Below are 19,091 nucleotides of genomic sequence, written 5' to 3'. Positions count from 1 at the left end.
TGAGGATTATTTTGTGCAACACATTTTATCTCCCCATGAAAAGTGGGAATTGCAGTAACGATAATTCACCACAAGGAGGCATCCACTACTTTGAGGATAAAGTCTATATTTTATTTCAACCATGGATTAATGCAAACAGATTGACCTGGTTTCATCTAGTAAATCTGAGTGACAAGACAGGGGTATGAGTGATGGTGTTTTAGCACAGTGTACTCAAGCATCACTAAAGCATACAGAGGTTCTTGTTTCTAAATGATGCCTTTTCTGTGGTTATAACAGAATTGCCTTTAATTTTACAGAGAAGGATTCATTCTCTGCTACAGTCATGTGATCCTGAGTCAATTGTGCCATCGTATGTGGGAGTTTGACACCATCTAACGGATTTTCTATGCTTAAATTGTAGTTACTATTAATACTATTCACACTATGATTAATATTCATTGCACATGCAAGGGCCTGCTAGAGTGATCAAAGCCTCTAAAATTAGAGCTGGAAACCTAAAAAGAGAGAGAGGCAAATTCTGGAGGAGCTTATCATCTGTATTGCACCTTAGCCTGGTGCAGGTCCACTCCGTACATAGAGAGCTTCTTGGCATTCTCCAGAAACATCATGTCAGCTTGAGCAGGACTCATGGATCTGGAAATGCACAAAGGGTAATATAACTTCATAAACGCATACAATAAACATCTTAGCTTAAAAAAACAATTTTAGTACATTTTACAAAACAGCTTACTGCAGATGTGTTTAGCTCCACAAATATATTTCCCAAGCTTACTTACATACATTTGATGAAGAAGGAGCCTTATTAACAATGCAGGATTCTTATAGACACAGCACTGTAATATGTTTATATTCTACTCACATAGTATGCTCTCTCACCTGTATGTGCGATGGAGCTCCATGACTTTGTCCTCCAGTTCTTTGGTCTGGTTGGGGATGAGTCGGAGCTCTTTGGCATAGTCTGACCCATGCACATCAGGGTCGTACTCGCCCAGCTCCGACTGCAGTGCGTAGGAGCCTAGCAGGGCCAGTGTGACGAAGGAGCAGGGCAGCCGGATGCTCAGGATGTCCTTACGGAGCTGCAGACACAGGTAGTACCTGGGGAGCAAGTTAAAATGTGTGATGGTGTAGGAAAAGCAAAAACAGGAATATGGTACAAGCAAAGGCCAAAGCTGCAAGATTATGAAATTAAAATTCTGAGTACATGGCCATTTTAGCTTTATATTATGTTAAAAGCAATGCTCTTATGTGCTACAGGCCATGCTCTACAGGACATAAAAACTGCAAAAATTGAGGCATATAACAGAGGTTCTCCATTATATTAATGAATATACCCCACACCCACAGATTAGAGAGAGAGAGGGAGGGATGGAGAGAGAGAGGTATAGATAAATGCAATACTAACTATACTGATGGTTAGAATGATTGATGGATAGATAAAAAGAATTGAAGTGTTTCATTTGCAGAGATGAAGAAAGAATTAAATATGATTAGTTGAGACACCTGGTAAAAGGGAAAAAGGAATAACAGGAAAAGAGAGAGAAAGAGAGAGAGAGAGAGAGAGAGAGAGAGAGAGAGAGAGAGAGAGAGAGAGAGAGAGAGAGGGGTTTACCTGGTGATGTCCTCAGACAGCTGGGCTGGATCAGGTGGATAGAACTTCACATTGAATGTGAACTCATAGCTGGCTCCTAAATACCATAAATAATTCATAAAATTAAATTCAAACTAAAAAGTATCTTATATTTAGCATGTGCTGTATAGATTTGTCATTAAGTTCACCTTGCACTTGGCGTCTGATCTCCTTTGTGAAGTCAAGCCATGTCTAAAAATGAAAGAGGGAGAGGTTAACTACTCAGTCAATAAGATCTGGAAACCATCAGATCTACTGAAAAGAACTCCTAGATGTGAAAAGGCAACAAAAAGTATGTATTTGCTGTGACTACTGAGCTGGCACAACAGCAGTGATATTCATCCTAAATTGGTCCTGGATTTTGTAATCACTGGACAGTTACAATTAATGGTTGACCTCCTCATCATCACACCTTACCACTAGGTAATGAGAGGATGAAAACCCGTAGCATCTTGAATACTGCAATTTGAATAGCTCTGTACAAAAGGAACTACACCGAACTGAAGAGAGCAAGTACTGGTGTGAACTGAACTCAAATTCTAAATGAATGAATATGCTCAGATATAAGACCCAGGTACCTTAATGGTTGGTGTCTCCCATATGGCGAGGCCATAGTAATCCTTCTCCAGCAGGTTCAGGTGGTCACACACTTTCACAAACAGCTCCTGGCCTTTGGCATGTTTCTGGCCACACATGCATTAAATGCTTTCACTTAATGTTTCAGTTTTCCTAATAGTGTGTACATTCACTTTACCTGGACAGTATGCCATACAGATCTGGTGTTACTCTGTACATAATCAGTCAAACCTCAGAGAGCAAAAAGCTGCACATTGTCGCGAGAATATATTAGCATTGTAGAGAACAGCCTAGGAGACTAGGAGCTTCAGTGTTGCTCTTTTGGGTGCTGGCACCACCAAATTATGTCAAAAATGCACCAAAATGAATGAAACATCAAAATTACTCTAAGAGCCATAGCATTCGTATCTGAGTGTGTGTGTGTGAGAGTCTTACATCCAATTCACATTCAAAGAGTGTGTCATCCAGCAGGGTGACTGTGCAGTGCATGACCCGGGCTCGGCGGGGGGCTTTAGGGGCCTTTGGTTCTTCTCCGGCTGCCTTCGCCTCCTCTTTTGCTCCCTCTCCCTCTCCCTCGCCAGCTTCTGCTGCGGCGGCTGCTTCCTCAGGCTTGGGCTCCTCTGCCTCTTTCTCTTCTTCTTTCTCACGCTCCTTCTCTTTCTCTCCTTCCTCCTTTTTGGCCTTGTTTTTCTTTTTCTTCTCCTTCTTGTCTTTTTGCTCAGTTTTTTCCTTCTTTGCTGTCTTCTGTTTCTTTTCCAGTTTGTCCTTCTTCTCTTTCTTTCCCCCTTTCTCCCCCCTCCCTCCCTCCCCCTCTGCTTTGTCTTTCTGGTCCACTATGACCTGCACAACAGACAAAAAATGTGCCTGATGCATAGTTCGCATTCACTAGACTGTAAAACATTTTTGATGCAAGTACCTTCAGAAATCCTAAGAGGTCAATATCCACTGCCATAGTTTCCACAGAATTACGCAAATGTTCCACACAGATGTTAAAAAACCTAAAATAAAATACTGGGAAAAGAATCATGTGCATGGATGACACCCTAAATGTATCCAAACTGCCAAGCTGCCATGAACAATTACACTCAATCCTCCACAAGGTGTGGTCACATTGACACTGTGCCACATGTGATCAAACCCAATATATTTAACTTTAATTGGCAATAACAGTTCTTCTCAGATCTTCAGCTCCTAGCCTCCACACTACAGGAGAGCAGAATAAATATTCACTGAATTAATAATTAAATACCAGTCACAAAGAAAAACAGGCTAACCGGGGTGACTATGGTTAGCAAAGCTGAGGGGCCTCTCAAGCACGGCAAAGGGGCAGTCCTGCCTTATAGCGTAGCTTGCCGAGAGAACAGAGCAGAGTAATACAGTGCATAGCTTACCAAAGCATGCAAACTACGCAAATTATCTCACACAAATGACACCATACTATCTGTCACAGTAACTTCTGTTTTTTGCTTGCTTTAACAATTACAACTGTTGTTTTTACTTGTTATAACAGCAGTAACAATTTCCCAGATGTATTGCTCATGCTCAATTATCCTTTCAATGACACTGAGACTCTCCCAGTGCTTGCTTATAGTGTATTGTAAATGAAAAAGCTGAATCAGTATCACAACACATGTGCTCTGAAACTGCTCAAAAGCTGGAATATAAATAGCATCAAACTAAACTGGAAATATGCCAAACTGAGTGAAAGGAGAGTCTAGCACAGCTCCACTGACATTTATTATGTCCCAATAGGAAACAGAAGTAATCCAAAACTCACACAATATTAAGCACAGGAAATTAACTGGAATCAAGCAGCATCTGAATTTCAAATTCTGTTGGTTTGTAATACTAATGATCACAGAAAAATTTTCATAAAAAAACAAAACAAAACATTTTTTTTTTAAAGTTTATTTTTAAAAAGGTTATTTAAAAGCATGTCTCTGATTTAATTAATTTGCTGGCACAATTATATATGGAGCATTCAGCGTAGTTGAGGCCTAGAAGTTGAGGTCATTTTTAAATGATTCTGAGAAACAAGCCCATCATTTACACCACTGTTACACGTGACATGACGCTTAGTCATCCCTGTTAACTCAGTGACTGCTACACTCTGCCACACCTACCTTTTTGATTCAATACTTATTCTACTGTTTATTGTTTATATTGTTATTATTGTGGTGTCCGTTGTCGGCCAGAGGAGGATGCCCCCCCCCCCCCCCCCCGCCCACCCCTTTGAGTGTTGGCTCCTCTCAAGGTTTCTTCCTCGTGCTCTAGGGAGTTGTTCCTTGCCACTGTCGCCCTTGGCTTCTCACTGGCTGCTTGGACTTGGACATTTGTAAAGCTGCTTTGTGATGATGGCTGTTGTAAAAAGCGCTATATAAATACATTTGACCATGACTTTGACTTACTTTGAAAGCAAGGTGCAAACTCTTTATCAGTAATTGGCTTTGTGGAAATTACAGCAGAAGACAGCTTTCCCCTTCACAACAAGACAGGAGTTCTCAGGCTGGTATGGTCATAAGCTGCTTTCCCCTTTCACTGAAATCAATTTCCCATCAGCACTCAGCTACAATTAGTCATGTCTGTGCTAAATGCCAAGGCTAGGTATCCCCTGCTTTTGACAGTGTGGTGGAGGAGGCTGTGGGTTTTGTTTCCAAGACTTGCACTGTAATGATGTAATGATTACCAGGCTCCAGTATGTCCACCTGAAATTTCCACAGACCTTTAATGTCATGTTCTACAATCATCTCTCTCAAGAATTACTAACATCTTATGTATTCATATTTCTAATATAATACCATCTTTACTGGATCCGGACCTAAATTCCTCTAAAACTACTGTTAACAGTGTCTGTATGTAAAAAACGCTGTGCAAATAAAAAGCAAATTTGAAACATATGCCTCGTTTTCATCCATAGAGTATTTAAAAAAACATCAAAAGGTCTGCACCAAGCCTTACAACAGTTTGCTTGTATACAGTCCGGAGTGAAATATGTAATGTGACATCACCTGTGTCTATCTGCCCAAACCTGAAACCCCAAATTAAAATCTTGTTGCATTTTTTGAGTACCATTATAAACATGACTACCCTTTTAATCTGGGGCTTTACTAAACCGCCACATTTCACCCAGATAATTGCAATTAGCTTAGTATATGCGGAACTGCTCCTCTCCTTCTCTCCTTCTCCTCTCCCTCTCACCTGGTTCTCAGCACTGCTGATGGAGTGTAGGTCTAGTGCTGTGTCACCCTCGATACGTAGCTCGGGTTCGGGGTCTGCAATGGGGGCTTTAGGGTCGTCCTGGCCCTCCTTGGCCGGCCCCCTCTCCGCGTCAGCCCCTTCCTCCTCCGAGCACTGGGAGCGGCGCTTCAAGAAGGAGGAGAAGAGGCGAGAGAGGCCACGGCCAGCTGAGGTGCGCTGACGTTGTTTTAGCTGCTGCTGTACCTCCGAGCCTCCAGGTGGTGAGCCAGAAAGTTCGTCTAGCCGGGCTTCAGAGGGTCCAGGCTCCTGAACTCCAGTCTCCTCCTCTTCCTGCTGCTGCTCACGTACCTGCTGCTTCTGCACACTCTCTGCCTCATCTGTTGTCATGGTAGCCACTGTGGACAAAGGAGGAGCATGGATTCATAAGGCAAGGAATGAAGAACAACTCTGAATAAAAAACAAACAAACTCATGCTTTGCCGTGTCATAGACATGGCAGTGAAAGTCTGCTCTTATGGTGTAAACTGAGGTCTTTAATGATGACCAAATAAATATCACAAAGACAAGACCACAATGAGTTGAAATGGAGACTAGTACACAAACCTAACAATAGTTAAAATATATAACTGTAAACCTAATTAACATATTTAACATATATGTGATCCTGTGCCTTGAGGCTGCCATGCAATAACCTAGTAGGCTGTACAGTGTTGATGACACCACATCCAGGTCATGCCTCCTGTCTGGTCATGCTTTCCCCCACCCTCATGTTAAAAGTAGAACAAAACTGCAAATAAAAGTACAAACATAAAGAGGACAGAAAAGGCAAAAAGTATCACAAAAAGTGCCAAAAGTGAAATGCAATGAAAAAGTTGCAAAGAAAGAAAACTGTCACAATACCTGTTTTGTTAGCAATTCTAAATATTCAGTCACTGTTGGTTTGTGATACTGTCCTTATACTGTTACCACTAAAGAGCTCAATTTTACCACACCTCATTTACCATTGTATAGTATTGTGCTGGGACTTGAGTTGGGTTATAGGCCTTACTGGGGGTGGGGGAGAAGGGCTGTTTAAAAGCTGTTTACTAGTGGGCAAATTATGCATGAGGATTTGGACTGCAGGGACAAGACAACCACTTGATGAAAGTGTCCTATACAGATACACCCACAAGATGAAAGCAGGCAGAGTGCTTTTATCCAACACTACTTTTTCAAGTGGGATTAATAGGATGAACTGCCTGTGCTAAATGTAACATGACAAAAACATATTCTCTTTAGATATTCATACAGCCGTAGTAATTTCTGTCTTCCTGTCAACTTCCCTACTAAACTTTTAATTAATGAACTGGTGATCACATTATCAGAAGATGAACTAAATAAGTACAGGCCTAAAGCACACACACCCACACATGTACACACACACACACACACACACACACACACACACACACACAAATACACGCATGCGGATGTGTTGTGTGTTACACCTGAGGTGTTACATCAGCCTCATGAACGAGGCTTGTGTGTAGAGTAAGCACTTGATCCAACTGCAGTTCCTACACTTACACAGTATTGCATTATCAGTATGCATCTTAAAGGAGGCCATTCCTGCCTCTGACCAGGACTGTCCAGGATTGCTAGGGCAACCATGAACTGATTAAAGAGGTCGGTGTCATTTCTTAATAAATTTAATAAATAGATTTCTTAATAAAGTGGGTCAGAGTGACTCAATAAGCAATAGATTCATGGAGATTAATTGGTTCAGGCCAAACATTTAGGAAATTAACACCTTCTTCAGTCATTCGTAGATATGTTCTGGAGAATACAAGGGAATGTCCCTTTGAAATGTACTAGAGAATATATGGGAATGTCCCTTTAAAATTCTTTTTGCTCAGTAGTACATCTAACATTACTGAGGTTTGTATGCTGAGATATCTAACAGAATGAAAGGGCAAATAAAATACAGTGTAAGGTCTATTTAGTTCTATTTTAAATAAGGTGCTGTCTAATGTAATGAATACACCATATCCCTTCACCCCCCAAACCTCTGAGCTCCTAGTGTATGTACAGCACTGTCTACCTTAGGCTTTGCCATGACATGATACCATTTTGATGTGTAAGGCAAGAATATTTGTACGCTTTTTTAATGTTACTGCAACAAAATTCCCCTCAATATATATATTATTGATATATTGATATATTGATTGATATATATAATACCTATACAGGATGATATTGAAATAGGCCTATCTATCAAACAAACTTTATATTTCACTGTGTGGACCACATAAAAACTGAAGACCACCCTACAATAATCAGTGAATTCTTACACACAAATACATACACAGCCATGCAGACACACACACAAGAGTAACAAAGGCCTAATTTGAAGTAGAATTTTGCTTAGCTGCTCCAATGCAAAGAGCCACGCTTTGAGAGTTCAAGCTCAGCACCTCCAGGTCTGCATAAACCTTGCACGAGTGAAGTAAAAACTAAAAGACATCTTCGAATGCATGCTTTCTCTCTGCACACAAATTACTCCCTCACCTACTCACATGATTTCTCATCCAACTTTCTCTCTCCATTAGCATTCATGGTTTTCTTTGATGCTTCTTGATTGATGTTGATACATGCATGTAAATATGCTTATTATAGTACTCCCTTAAAACAACTTATTCTCCCTTAAAGCAACTTATTCTCCCTTAAAGCACCTTGCTCGACTGAAAGACAAAATAAACCCTCCTAAACCATCCTCAACATAATCCTCTTTATCAACACAAAATACAAACAAGCATCCAAATGATTTCAGCTGAACCATCATTCACATAAACTCGTGGCTTTGCACACAGATACACATGCTCCCCCTCACCCCCCTACACCATTAGCATAATAATGCTAAGGGTCACTAATTACCACATTCATTATGTGGGTCTCAGCATTAGAGCAGTCTGTTCTGGGCTGAAGCACAGAGCGCTGAATAGAGCCGTTTCGGGGAGACCTGCTGCCAATTCAGCCATTTTAACCTCACTCACACCGCACACACTCTTGAAGATAACAAGAACACCTCAGACAGGGCTTGAGAACTTTGAGAGACAGTATTTGCCAACAGCTTTAGAAAAAGTGTTTGGCAACACACCCAAAGTGTGCTGACCTTCTGGCACATAACAATACAGAAAAGTGAATGATTCAGCCTCCTCTTTCCTCATGTTGGCACTGTTCACACACGGGGACCCAAACTTCACACAGGCATGTGGGGACAAAAAGATTGCTCAATCCTACTGTCCCATCATCAACAATGGCCAGTTTTAGTACTGTGCATATTATTATAGCCCATCAATGATTCAATTAACTCACGTGCAGTTCCATCTCATTTAAGCTGTGAGGACCCACAAAAGTAACACTGTTTTCCTTTGATCAGTGCCCAGGGCAGTGCAAACTGAGCAGCACTGGAACCACAGCCTGATCACCAACCACTGATCAGTCAGGATCAATGAGGAGTTTACAGGCTCTGTCAGGACATTAATATCCTGCAACATGAAAGCTGTCTGAATGCATTTGTGTCTCCTCACATCTGCATGGCCTCCATTAATTACACTGGCTCAGAAGGGCACTGCGGGTGGTGGCTACGTGGAATGGCTCCAGGTCCTCAGTGCAACTACAGTGATGAAGGAGCTTGGCTTTGTCTCTATTAACAGTCTGGGGAAAAGGAATTAGTGACCAAAGGAATCAGTGCATTATACACTTCCCGTGTGGTCTCTCAAAACAACAAAACAAAACAGCGTAATCAGAGAGAGATACGTCACTGAGCAAGTGATGGGCTTTAGGACAGGAAGACACGAGGCAGAGAAAGGTAAAATCCATATTCCTCTCCATCCCCCTCTCTCTCTGGTCCAGCAGTATTCTGTCCTATTAATCCGCTGCTCCACCTCTATCTCACAGGCAGGCAGACACACACACACACACACACACACACACACACTCCTCGATGAAACTCGTACACAGACATAGAACACACACACTAGGACTAATGGATCAGTATTTTGTGGAGCCACCACTTGGCAGCTGTCTTTCAGCACAATCTTTTAATGTTGATTCTGAGCAAGAAATGAGGGGTGAGGTGGAAGTGTTGGGGGAGGATGTGGGGTGGAGGTTGGGGTGGAGGTTAGGGAGCAGAGGTGGGGGTGGGGTCAATCACCATGGTAAATTCTCTAAACATGGTTTATATTACTTTACTGACAATGTTTGCATGAAACATCCCACAGCTTTATGGGCAAATGCTACATGCCTTAAATACTGTTCAATTTTAATTTCAAACAAAAATAGCAGCAGGTTAAATCAATGCTGCAATAACCTCACAGCATAGCCTACTGCATGGCATACACTTAGCATACCCTACTGCACCATATCAACAAAGCATAGCCTGCTCGAGATGAACAACATCTAAAAAATATTCTACTGGGAAAGGCATAGTGTGGCTTCACTTGAGATATTAAGCAGCAGAAACCCACACCAACAAGAAAAACTGCTCATCTTTTGGCATAAATTCCACCACTTTAGATGTGATGCCTAGGTCTACAACTTTAGGGCTGTTACTGGTGTACTTCTGGATGGTGTACTTATGAGTGTCATATTAGTTTAGTAGTGTTATAAGAATTTGCTTCCCCTACAAGCTATGTTAGTTTTACGAAGCAAGAAGGTCTGACTTGGTCTGTGTAAGAATGTAAAAAAAAAAACAAGCTGTCAGACTGATGTTTAATTTCATAGCAAAATTTGTCTTATATACTTTCCATAACTGATCGGCTCTTCAGCCAAATATATAGTCTGATAGCAAATTTAGGCTGAAATTCAACTATAGTCAATCAGTCCTCCCATCCGTACCCACAAATGATAAAAAAATGTAAAAAAAATCAATGAACATACAAAAGCACTAACTCACAGACATACCTAAAGTCTAAGATACCATTATGCCCCAGTTACCACTTAATTCCAATATTGCACCATGAAAATGCTTACACCAATTTACACATATATAAGTGGCATGTACTGCCAAACACGCAACATCCCATAACACCTTTAACACACATACACTATATTGTTCACTACACTCTGCAAGAAAACATCATCAGCACTTATCACAAATCTCTCATTCTCTCATATAAAAGTGACTAAACTTCAATTAAATAATGCAGTATTAGACTCACTAACAAGTGAGTAGAAAGGATGTTGTTTCAGGGTTGAAGTCACTATAACCCAGTTGAAGCGTCATGTTTATAGCGCTGGGTATGAACACACGGAACTGGCATATACTGAGGTACATTTCCTCCAAGAAGTGAACAGACTATATGAGTGCCTTCCCCACTCATGTACTATAGCTGTGTACAAATAGCATCTGACTGCATCACACTGTATAAGCTGATCTTTAAAAGCAGTTCTAGTCTGTAGGCTACTCCAGAACCAAGCATAGTTAATGATGCTCAGTTCCACCATGGCCATGTCCCTCTGAGCTTTAAATATACACAGGCTACGGTGAAATCCACACACTTCCAGTGATTTCTTCCCAGACTCTTGCAGACCACAGAAATGAGAATTGGTGGCTTATGATTTACTTCCTGAACCATAAAATACAGTATATTCCTAGAAACAACAAGATTTTCTTGTGGAGTAATATTTACTAATGTGAGAAGTCCAGTATATAGTTCAAAATCCATCTTTAGTGTGACTTTGGTATCCTCTTACCTGAGCAAAGTTATAAATAAATTATGTTTAATCAAAGTTAGTTCTAAATAAGCATAAACGTTAATACAATAACTATCTTTTTGTGTATATTTTACAACAGGTTATACACATTATTGGAACCTCACATGCAAACATCAGCGATATTGCGGGTGCGCTTTTTAAGACACACACATACACAAAACACACGGTCAGATAATGTGGCACAGAGACGGAGTCGACTGCAGTAAAACAGGCTCACTTTAATTGCACACGGGTATCCAAAGACGTAGTCAAAACGGGCTGGTAGTGGAGATGGGTTGTATTTATGCTGTCCTTGTTTCCTGTTTTTTCTTCTTTCACATAAGAGATTATCAAGATGAATGGACCACGATATAAGCTCCTCAAGAGGCTTAGAATCATCTTGGCAGGCTAGTTCTGTAACTAGATCTGCATTCAGGCCTTGCCTAAAAGCGGCAGTTAAGGCAACATCATTCCACTTGCTACTCGCAGCAAGAGTACGAAATTCCAGTGCATCACCTGCAGCAGCATGTGAACCTTGCTTCAAGTTAAACAGTATCTCCCCACTTGCCTTGTGCTCCAAAGGGTGATCAAATATGGCCCGAAATGGACTAATGAAGAGATCACAGTCTCACCACCTTTGGTCCATACCGCACTGGCCCAATCTAGAGCCCTCCCGCTTAGGAGGGATGTGATTAATGAAATGCGAACAGAGTAGGTTCGGGGAAGCTGATGTGCAGAACACAGTGAACACTGCAGCAAAAATACCCTACAGCCAGATGGGTTTCCGCTGTACTTGTCTGGCAGAGCCAGATGAAAGGAAGAAATGTTAGTGGTAATTTGACGAAGCATGACAGTGTTTGGAGCTCTCAACTCGTTGGAGGTTAAAGATGCCAAGCGGTGGGTGAGTTCCGTTACAGAAGGAATCAAAGCTGCAAGTTGCTGTGTCTGTAGGGAGAGTTCATCCACCATGTTGCTCGGAGATTCCAGATGCTGGTGATGCTGGTTCAACAACTGGCCCTGAGCTGCCAAAGTGTCTGGTATTATCCAGTACCTGCTGATTCCATGTGAAGGTGAAGTCTTCTGTCAGTTAATGTGGCACAGAGACGGAGTCAACTGCAGTAAAACAGGCTCACGTTAATTGAACACGGGTATCCAAAGACGTAGTCAAAACAGGTAGAGTTCAAAAACCAAAACACAGTAGTATCATCCAAAACCAGTACAGGGGCAGACAAGAGAGCAAAATCCAGAGAAACAGGCAAAAAGTCAAAATATCCAAGAAGACAGAGTAGAATGAGTAGATACAATGGCTCGGAACTGAAAGGCTAGGCAAACGAGACTTTGAAATGATTGAATGAATGGTATGGGCTTATATAGGGAAAACGAGAGACAATTTGCTATTACAAATCAGGTGACTGGGAATGAACAAGAGGTTTATTGGTACTGTAGTCAATAGAGTATTGTATATCTGACATGGAAGAAAACCATGCGCTCAATCAGTATGCTACTGTTAGCTTATTTCAGAAAAGGGGAATTGTTGATAAATAACAGAACTACTATTCAAGTGTGCACACAGACACACAAAACAACCCCACTTTCGCTGAGAAAGATATAAAGGGAAGTAAAGTAAATATATACAGCAACTTATGATGTATTAAAGACTTGGCAAATGTTCTTACAGAACAGAATTTCTTTTATGAGCTTAAGATTTTGAGTCAAGACTCAAGTCTTCTGCCATAAACTTTGGCGGGCTACCAATCATTCTTCCCGTCAAAGGTGTTCTATCTATAGTCCTGATAAATCATCAACAAATCAGAGGTCTGGTAAATATAAGGCTACTATAAAATCTCATAAAAATATAATTACAAATATATTTAGAAAGGTACATATATAAGCAGGGTTAAATTTTAAATAAGTGAGTCGCACATATGAACAATAAGGTATACACACAATAGCGTGACAAAGAGCCTTCCTAAGGGCTGGTAGCATCTAAAGAATAGCATTTCATTATTGGCCAGAAAACATTTTATATACTGTAATGAATGAAAAATGAAAACACAGAAGATGTAACTTTAGTTTATTACATTAGTTTATTACTTTAGCTTACTGCAGCTATAACTTTGCCATAATGGTGAAAAACAACCTGCCGAGTGATCTCAGTTAATTAGAACAAATCCAGCAAAAATAAATTACAGCACACATAAATGACAAAGAAATGCAACTATTAAATAGCCAGGATAAACATAAATTCCCAGCTGAAGAATATGTGAATATCTGGAGTCAAAATAAGAGTAGTAACAGTGGATGAACCTTTTATTAGTTTGGTGTGCAGTTATAATAAATAAATCTTCAAACAGCCTTAGTAGAATGTGCTTCAAAGTGCTTGCACAGCTGATGAAAGACCTCTATCAAAATGTCATTTTTCCTACATCTGCATCATAAACTACAGCCAGCTACTGTTACTTAGAGAAATCTTCTTCAGATAGATAACTACACAAAGAAAAAACACATTTTCATTCTCTATTAACAGATAATAGTCACAACATTTGTGTTAGAAACTATAATTGGTTAATAGTAGTAGTTAATATTTACAATTGTGTGTTTTTCACATATTTTGATATAGCACCAATTAAAATCTCAGTTTATCTTAAAGGTTGTCTATCATGAAAAACTGATTATCCCTTGCTTTATTGAAATACCTTTGAATAATATGTAAATATCATTAGTTTCAAAACACACCGTTCACTCCCCTGGTCCATCCAGTCCATATATGGAATCTAAGATGCAGAAACAGCCCATTTTGACTCATTGTTTCTGTGATGTCAGGAGAACAACATAATTTACATATCTTAACTTATTCAGTCTACAGCAATTTAGCCTCATCCACTTACAAAGGGGACATTTCAGCTCCACCCACTTACAGAGGTGACAGATTAGCTCCACACACTTAAAGTTTAACCTTACACTGCAGTTCTCAGGCGTGTTTCAGGCATGTTTCAGAATGCATTTTGAATGAGGCACAATACAAGGCAGAACAGAAATCTGTCTTAAAGCCACAGTAACAGAAACAGCCTGTTTAAGGCATAAAGTGAGGTTGGAAAATGGTCATGTAAAATTTATTTTTACAAAAAGAATTATTTTGGGATTGGAACATAAAGTCACACAAATGTTGCAAGTGGACATCAAGGAAAAATACAAAATAAAAGAAAAATGAAGGACATGGGCCCTTTAACATGAAATACAGTTTGCTTGTATTTTATTGTGTTCTGAAATTCTCTGCAGTCAAAAAGATTAAGATTCTTTATTTGGCCTTTCATACAAAAGTGCCTAGGAAATCTTACTCAATCTACTCTGCCAGCAATATGAACCAGGGCACATTCACCACAAGTAATACACAGCAAGGACAACAACAATGTAGACCAGATAACCAATATAAGGCTACAAAAAGTGCAAGAACATTGTAAGGCCTTTAAATCAAGTTCAAGACATTTAAATACAGTAGAGAAGAGATAGAGCAACTCTGTTTTCTTTAGGGAGTAGTAGTATATGCTACAGTTATCAAATTGCAAAGCTGACTTTGTCTCTGCACCTTTTCTTCATAGGTTAACAGTAATTTACCAACTTTGTTGCCAAATGTAATATGGTATTTCTTTCTTTAGTTCTTAAAGTCAACTAAACTTAGTTTGCCTCCTACCCTCTGTACACCAGCATGTGTCACAGTGAGTATTGCAAACATTGTGCATCTAAGAAGAAGAGTGCATTTCCATAAGGCCAACCTTTTGTTTGTTTGTTTGTTTATCTGTGTAAGTCTGTAATCACTACTGAAAACCTGTTTTCAGGGTCTGTTGATGCAACAGCTCTTTTTGTTAACTTTAGCATTATCTGTATCTTGCTCATTTGTCTTATGTTTACAATTCTGTTTTCACTGTATACTGTACTTTTAAAAGCCATGACCGTATTTTCACTCTGAACCATACTTAAAGTAACAGCTGGACTTTTACATTTTACAGACTCTGTTCTCTTGAAAATGTACAATGTTACAAAATACTACGGTCAAGGTTATTTTGGGGCCAATTTTGTAAAGGTATGATCTTGTTTGCAGAAATCTTTATTTTTGGACAATGATAAAAAGTCTATGTGCAGGTTATTTAAAACCCTCCTCCATCCAATTGTGGTTGTTATTTAAGATGTTTTGTCAGGATGAGTCATAATGCCACCTTTGCATAGTCAGCAGTCATAAGAGAGTGCTGCATGTGTGGTATATATCAAGACATTTATATATGCTATAGACTATAGAAAGAAAGTTAAAAAAGAGAGTGTTTGTGTGTGTTGATGGGAAGAGAGAGAAAGAAAGAAGGAGGGAAGAGGTTGAGATCTGATTGGATGTTCCTGGAACAAAGACAGGCCAACCCCCTGCCATCCTTTACACAAACACACACACACACGCACACGCACACGCGCTCACACTGGAACAAGATATCAATGCTTCTACAGCCACATATAGTCTCATACACCAATTATCAGTTTAAATGTGTAAAACAAGAACTCTCTCACTGATGTATTGGATCACTGGCATTTAACCACCCCACTGTGCACTCACACACCATTATAACATACCACCATAACTACACACACACAGCTACAACAAAGTCATAAAGCAATAAAGCGAGGCAATGGATGAACGAAGAATATAAAGCAAGTGAAGTGTACAATGAGTGTGTGAGGCTGTGTGGGGTGTAACTTGGTGCAGAAAGTGATCTTAAAGCTGGAAAGCATCTTTAAAATGAATTGGTGCTGTGTGGGATTAGAGAGGAACTCTCTGTCTCTCTTAGTATGTGTGGATGTGCTGATGCACAGACAGGGCAGGCAGCAGAATATGTTTATTAGCCACACCTCGTCTTTCCCTCTGCCCCTTTACTTCCCTCCATGTTCCATTCACTCTCTGTCACTTGCTCTACATCCTCTTCTCCCTTTCTTCCTCCTTTGATCTTCTACATGGTGGGCAATGGGGCAGGGACTAGGGGAAATGTGCCCCAGAAAAATCATGCCTGACCTAAATTTGGCAGAACCGAGGGATGCCCCATAGCAAACAGATGTGTTAGAAGATGACAGGATAAGAGGGAATTGGTAAACTACTGCTGATGAACGATAAAAAATGGAAGTTATGCAAAACGATAATAATGTATATAAACTCTATAAAGTTAGCTAAAATAAAAACATAAATGGAGTCCCAGAAAAAAAAGGTTACTCCTAATATGATAATTCTAGATGCAGGTATTCTGTCAACAACAAACCATCTAAGGTAAATAATCCTGAATGGGATGCACATGTAAAAGACACCAACTGAAAATATTATTTTGATTAACAAAGGACTTCTTCTGAGATGGAGCAATGTTAGTGTCCCACGGGCTCTGGTGCATGTACATACATGCAAACACACCCAGACTCAGGAGGCTGTAGAGAGGGAAATCAAACCAATCAATGAGCCCATCCACAAAACACCTGATATCCGATGAAATACCATGGAGGAAAGAAATATCCCAACCATTTTGGTAGTGCTAAAAAATAGGTAATCCTGAAGGGCGTTGACTTTGGTTTAAAGCAGTAATATAAAAGAAAATGTAAGTCAGTGGGATATAAAGCAGGCCTTCCACAGGAAAAACAAACATCAAGAGATGGCTGAATATGCTGGCTGTTTATATTTTGACATGTACAATGGTATCCACTCACACACAGACACGAGTGTGCATACACAGAACAGGCAGAGGTGAAAACCCCATTTTTCAATGTTGTTTATCAAGTCATGGCTTTAAAAGAATCAGTGCTGCAAATTATGTAAAGATATTTTAACACCTTTTGAGCCATTATTGATAAAATGTGGTTCTGTAAGACCCCATTATATACAACCTATTATTATCTCCAATGCTCTAACACAACCACTCCAACTTACATGCATTCTCACTCTCTTCCTCTCATACACATATGCCTGAAGCTTATTTTATAAAGATAAATGTAAGCCAAGTGTGAGTGGGTGTACTAGACTAGAGGTGTCTAGTAAGACTGGTGGTCCCAGCATTTCACTCCAACACTGGAATGTCTGATGACAACACTCCCGTTATTTTTTTCTTTCTCTCCGCATGACAAAGACTTAACACATTTATCAAAAAATAAATTTTTAAAAAGCAGAAGAGTCTGGCTCTATGTTACATCTTATAGTTATGAGCTAGTCAGAGTGAGAGAAACACAGCTCTTACTACTGGATAGTAATAAATATTTTCCAATAACTCAGCACCCTCCACAGTGCTTGTGATATACAGTAAACCTTCAGCTGCACTGTGATCGAGCAAAGAGACCTAACACCAACCATACATCACATAGGACGACACAAATGGATGTCCTTTTAGAGAAACATACTCCTGGGGATCATGAGACTGGAAACTTGTGTAGTAATCACTGCTCTTCCCACCATAAATACCCCATATCCAACCACAGACCAAGGGTATTAACATTTCATGGAACTCGTAAAAAAGCCAACAGTCAAGAAAATGGATACGAGAAAGCAAACACCATAGAAATTATAATTAGATGAAATGATCCAAACTATTAAGGATACATATCTAGTTAACTTCTACCAGGTGAGAAATACCCGTATCACAATAACGCGTACATCGACGGCAAGATGATCCGGACACATCCGGATTAAGCGGAGATTTTAAATAAACAGGCGGAGTGGTGCAGGCGAGTGTTTATGACAGGGTTCAACCTTTCATAACACATTCCATTTTTTATTATATTATGGCCACATATTTCTTCTTCTTTCTGCACACAAATACATTCAACGTTAGTTATATATTTACTAGCTACTAATGTATTTACGGACGTCAAACCACTTACTTAATTCTAGCTATATGTATATTGCCAACTCCGAGAAGCCTACTAAGCAACATGAACGCACATCTTTGTTTTCCCAACAAAACACTGAACAATCATCCAAACACCTATCAGACAACCATAACTTTAAAATATTTCATCTCCAGCAATTAGTTTTTCACAAAGATTTGAGAAATTAATTTATTCCCTACATAGCGGACGAGCAGGTGCGTAAATGCAATGTCTGAAAATGGCGCCGAATGTGAAAAAAATGTCAACAGATTTCCTTCCTCACGAGCATCGCATCACACAATACATAAACCAGCACGAAGGTGTAGTGCTTGCGGGCGCACTTACCTTTTCTTTTAATTCATCAATAAGTGAGAAACAATTCAAAGAAAAAAAATGTTTTTACATTTGCTTTTCCGTTCTAAATGATTCAGAGTAGAAAACCCATGTGTAAAATTCCTATCTTTTAATGGTGTTTAGGTTCTAGTAAAAAGGGGGAGCTACGTATGCAATGAGGTAAGCGTATTCGTGTTAACCACCAATGGGAGACTCGCAGAGCCAGAAATCATCCAATCACAGCCATCAGTACGGCACTGGCTGCCTGGCGCTATGCTGCAGCAGCTTCGTAACCAAGGATACATAAACGTGTTTAATTGGATACGTTTTATAATCTGTGTATTTTACATTATTTATTTCGGTACATTGTCCCAACGAATTGACTTGCTTTCGTTGCAAAGCAAAAATAGTCACGCAATTGAAGTAACACTGTAGTAAACATACACCTAGATTAATAAAGTTATACTCAGGATTATTTAGCCATTTCATTCATCTTTTTACATATATAGGCTATTTCTTGATGGAAAATGCAATATTTACAGAATAAAAATATAGGAACCTTACTCGGTGTATTACGTTGTATGATATCACTTATTGTTAAACGTATTTATCGCAAACATTTTATATGTTTTGGTGGTGTACACAAAGATTACGCTATGAGTGGTTCTATAAGGTTAGGTGGGTTCGTTTGCTCCCTCCCAACACCAACATCCATCAAAACTATTAAATAATGGATGGAG

The 19,091-nt window shown here is 39.7% G+C and overlaps 1 protein-coding gene across 4 annotated transcripts in view; it reads right to left on the bottom strand.

The window, feature by feature from the left end:
* epb41a (erythrocyte membrane protein band 4.1a) overlaps positions 1-18,479 on the bottom strand; it is a 46,724-nt gene extending 28,245 nt beyond the window's left edge. For all 4 annotated transcript variants that reach the window (XM_027020704.2, XM_027020701.2, XM_027020703.2 and 1 more), the window contains exons 1-8: positions 18,364-18,479; positions 5,405-5,799; positions 2,642-3,046; positions 2,209-2,313; positions 1,780-1,822; positions 1,613-1,688; positions 880-1,098; positions 549-636 (exon numbers count right to left, since the gene is read on the bottom strand). In XM_027020704.2, coding sequence (XP_026876505.2) covers positions 549-636; positions 880-1,098; positions 1,613-1,688; positions 1,780-1,822; positions 2,209-2,313; positions 2,642-3,046; positions 5,405-5,791 — 1,323 coding nt within the window. In that variant the 5' untranslated portion in view covers positions 5,792-5,799; positions 18,364-18,479. The remainder of the gene's footprint in view (positions 1-548; positions 637-879; positions 1,099-1,612; positions 1,689-1,779; positions 1,823-2,208; positions 2,314-2,641; positions 3,047-5,404; positions 5,800-18,363) is intronic.
* Between the last annotated feature and the right edge of the window lie 612 nt (positions 18,480-19,091).

The sequence above is a fragment of the Electrophorus electricus genome, chromosome 4 (assembly GCF_013358815.1).
Source record: "Electrophorus electricus isolate fEleEle1 chromosome 4, fEleEle1.pri, whole genome shotgun sequence".
NCBI lineage: Eukaryota > Metazoa > Chordata > Actinopteri > Gymnotiformes > Gymnotidae > Electrophorus > Electrophorus electricus.
Note: the sequence above shows the minus strand (reverse complement) of the source record. Positions and strands in the feature narration are given on the sequence as shown.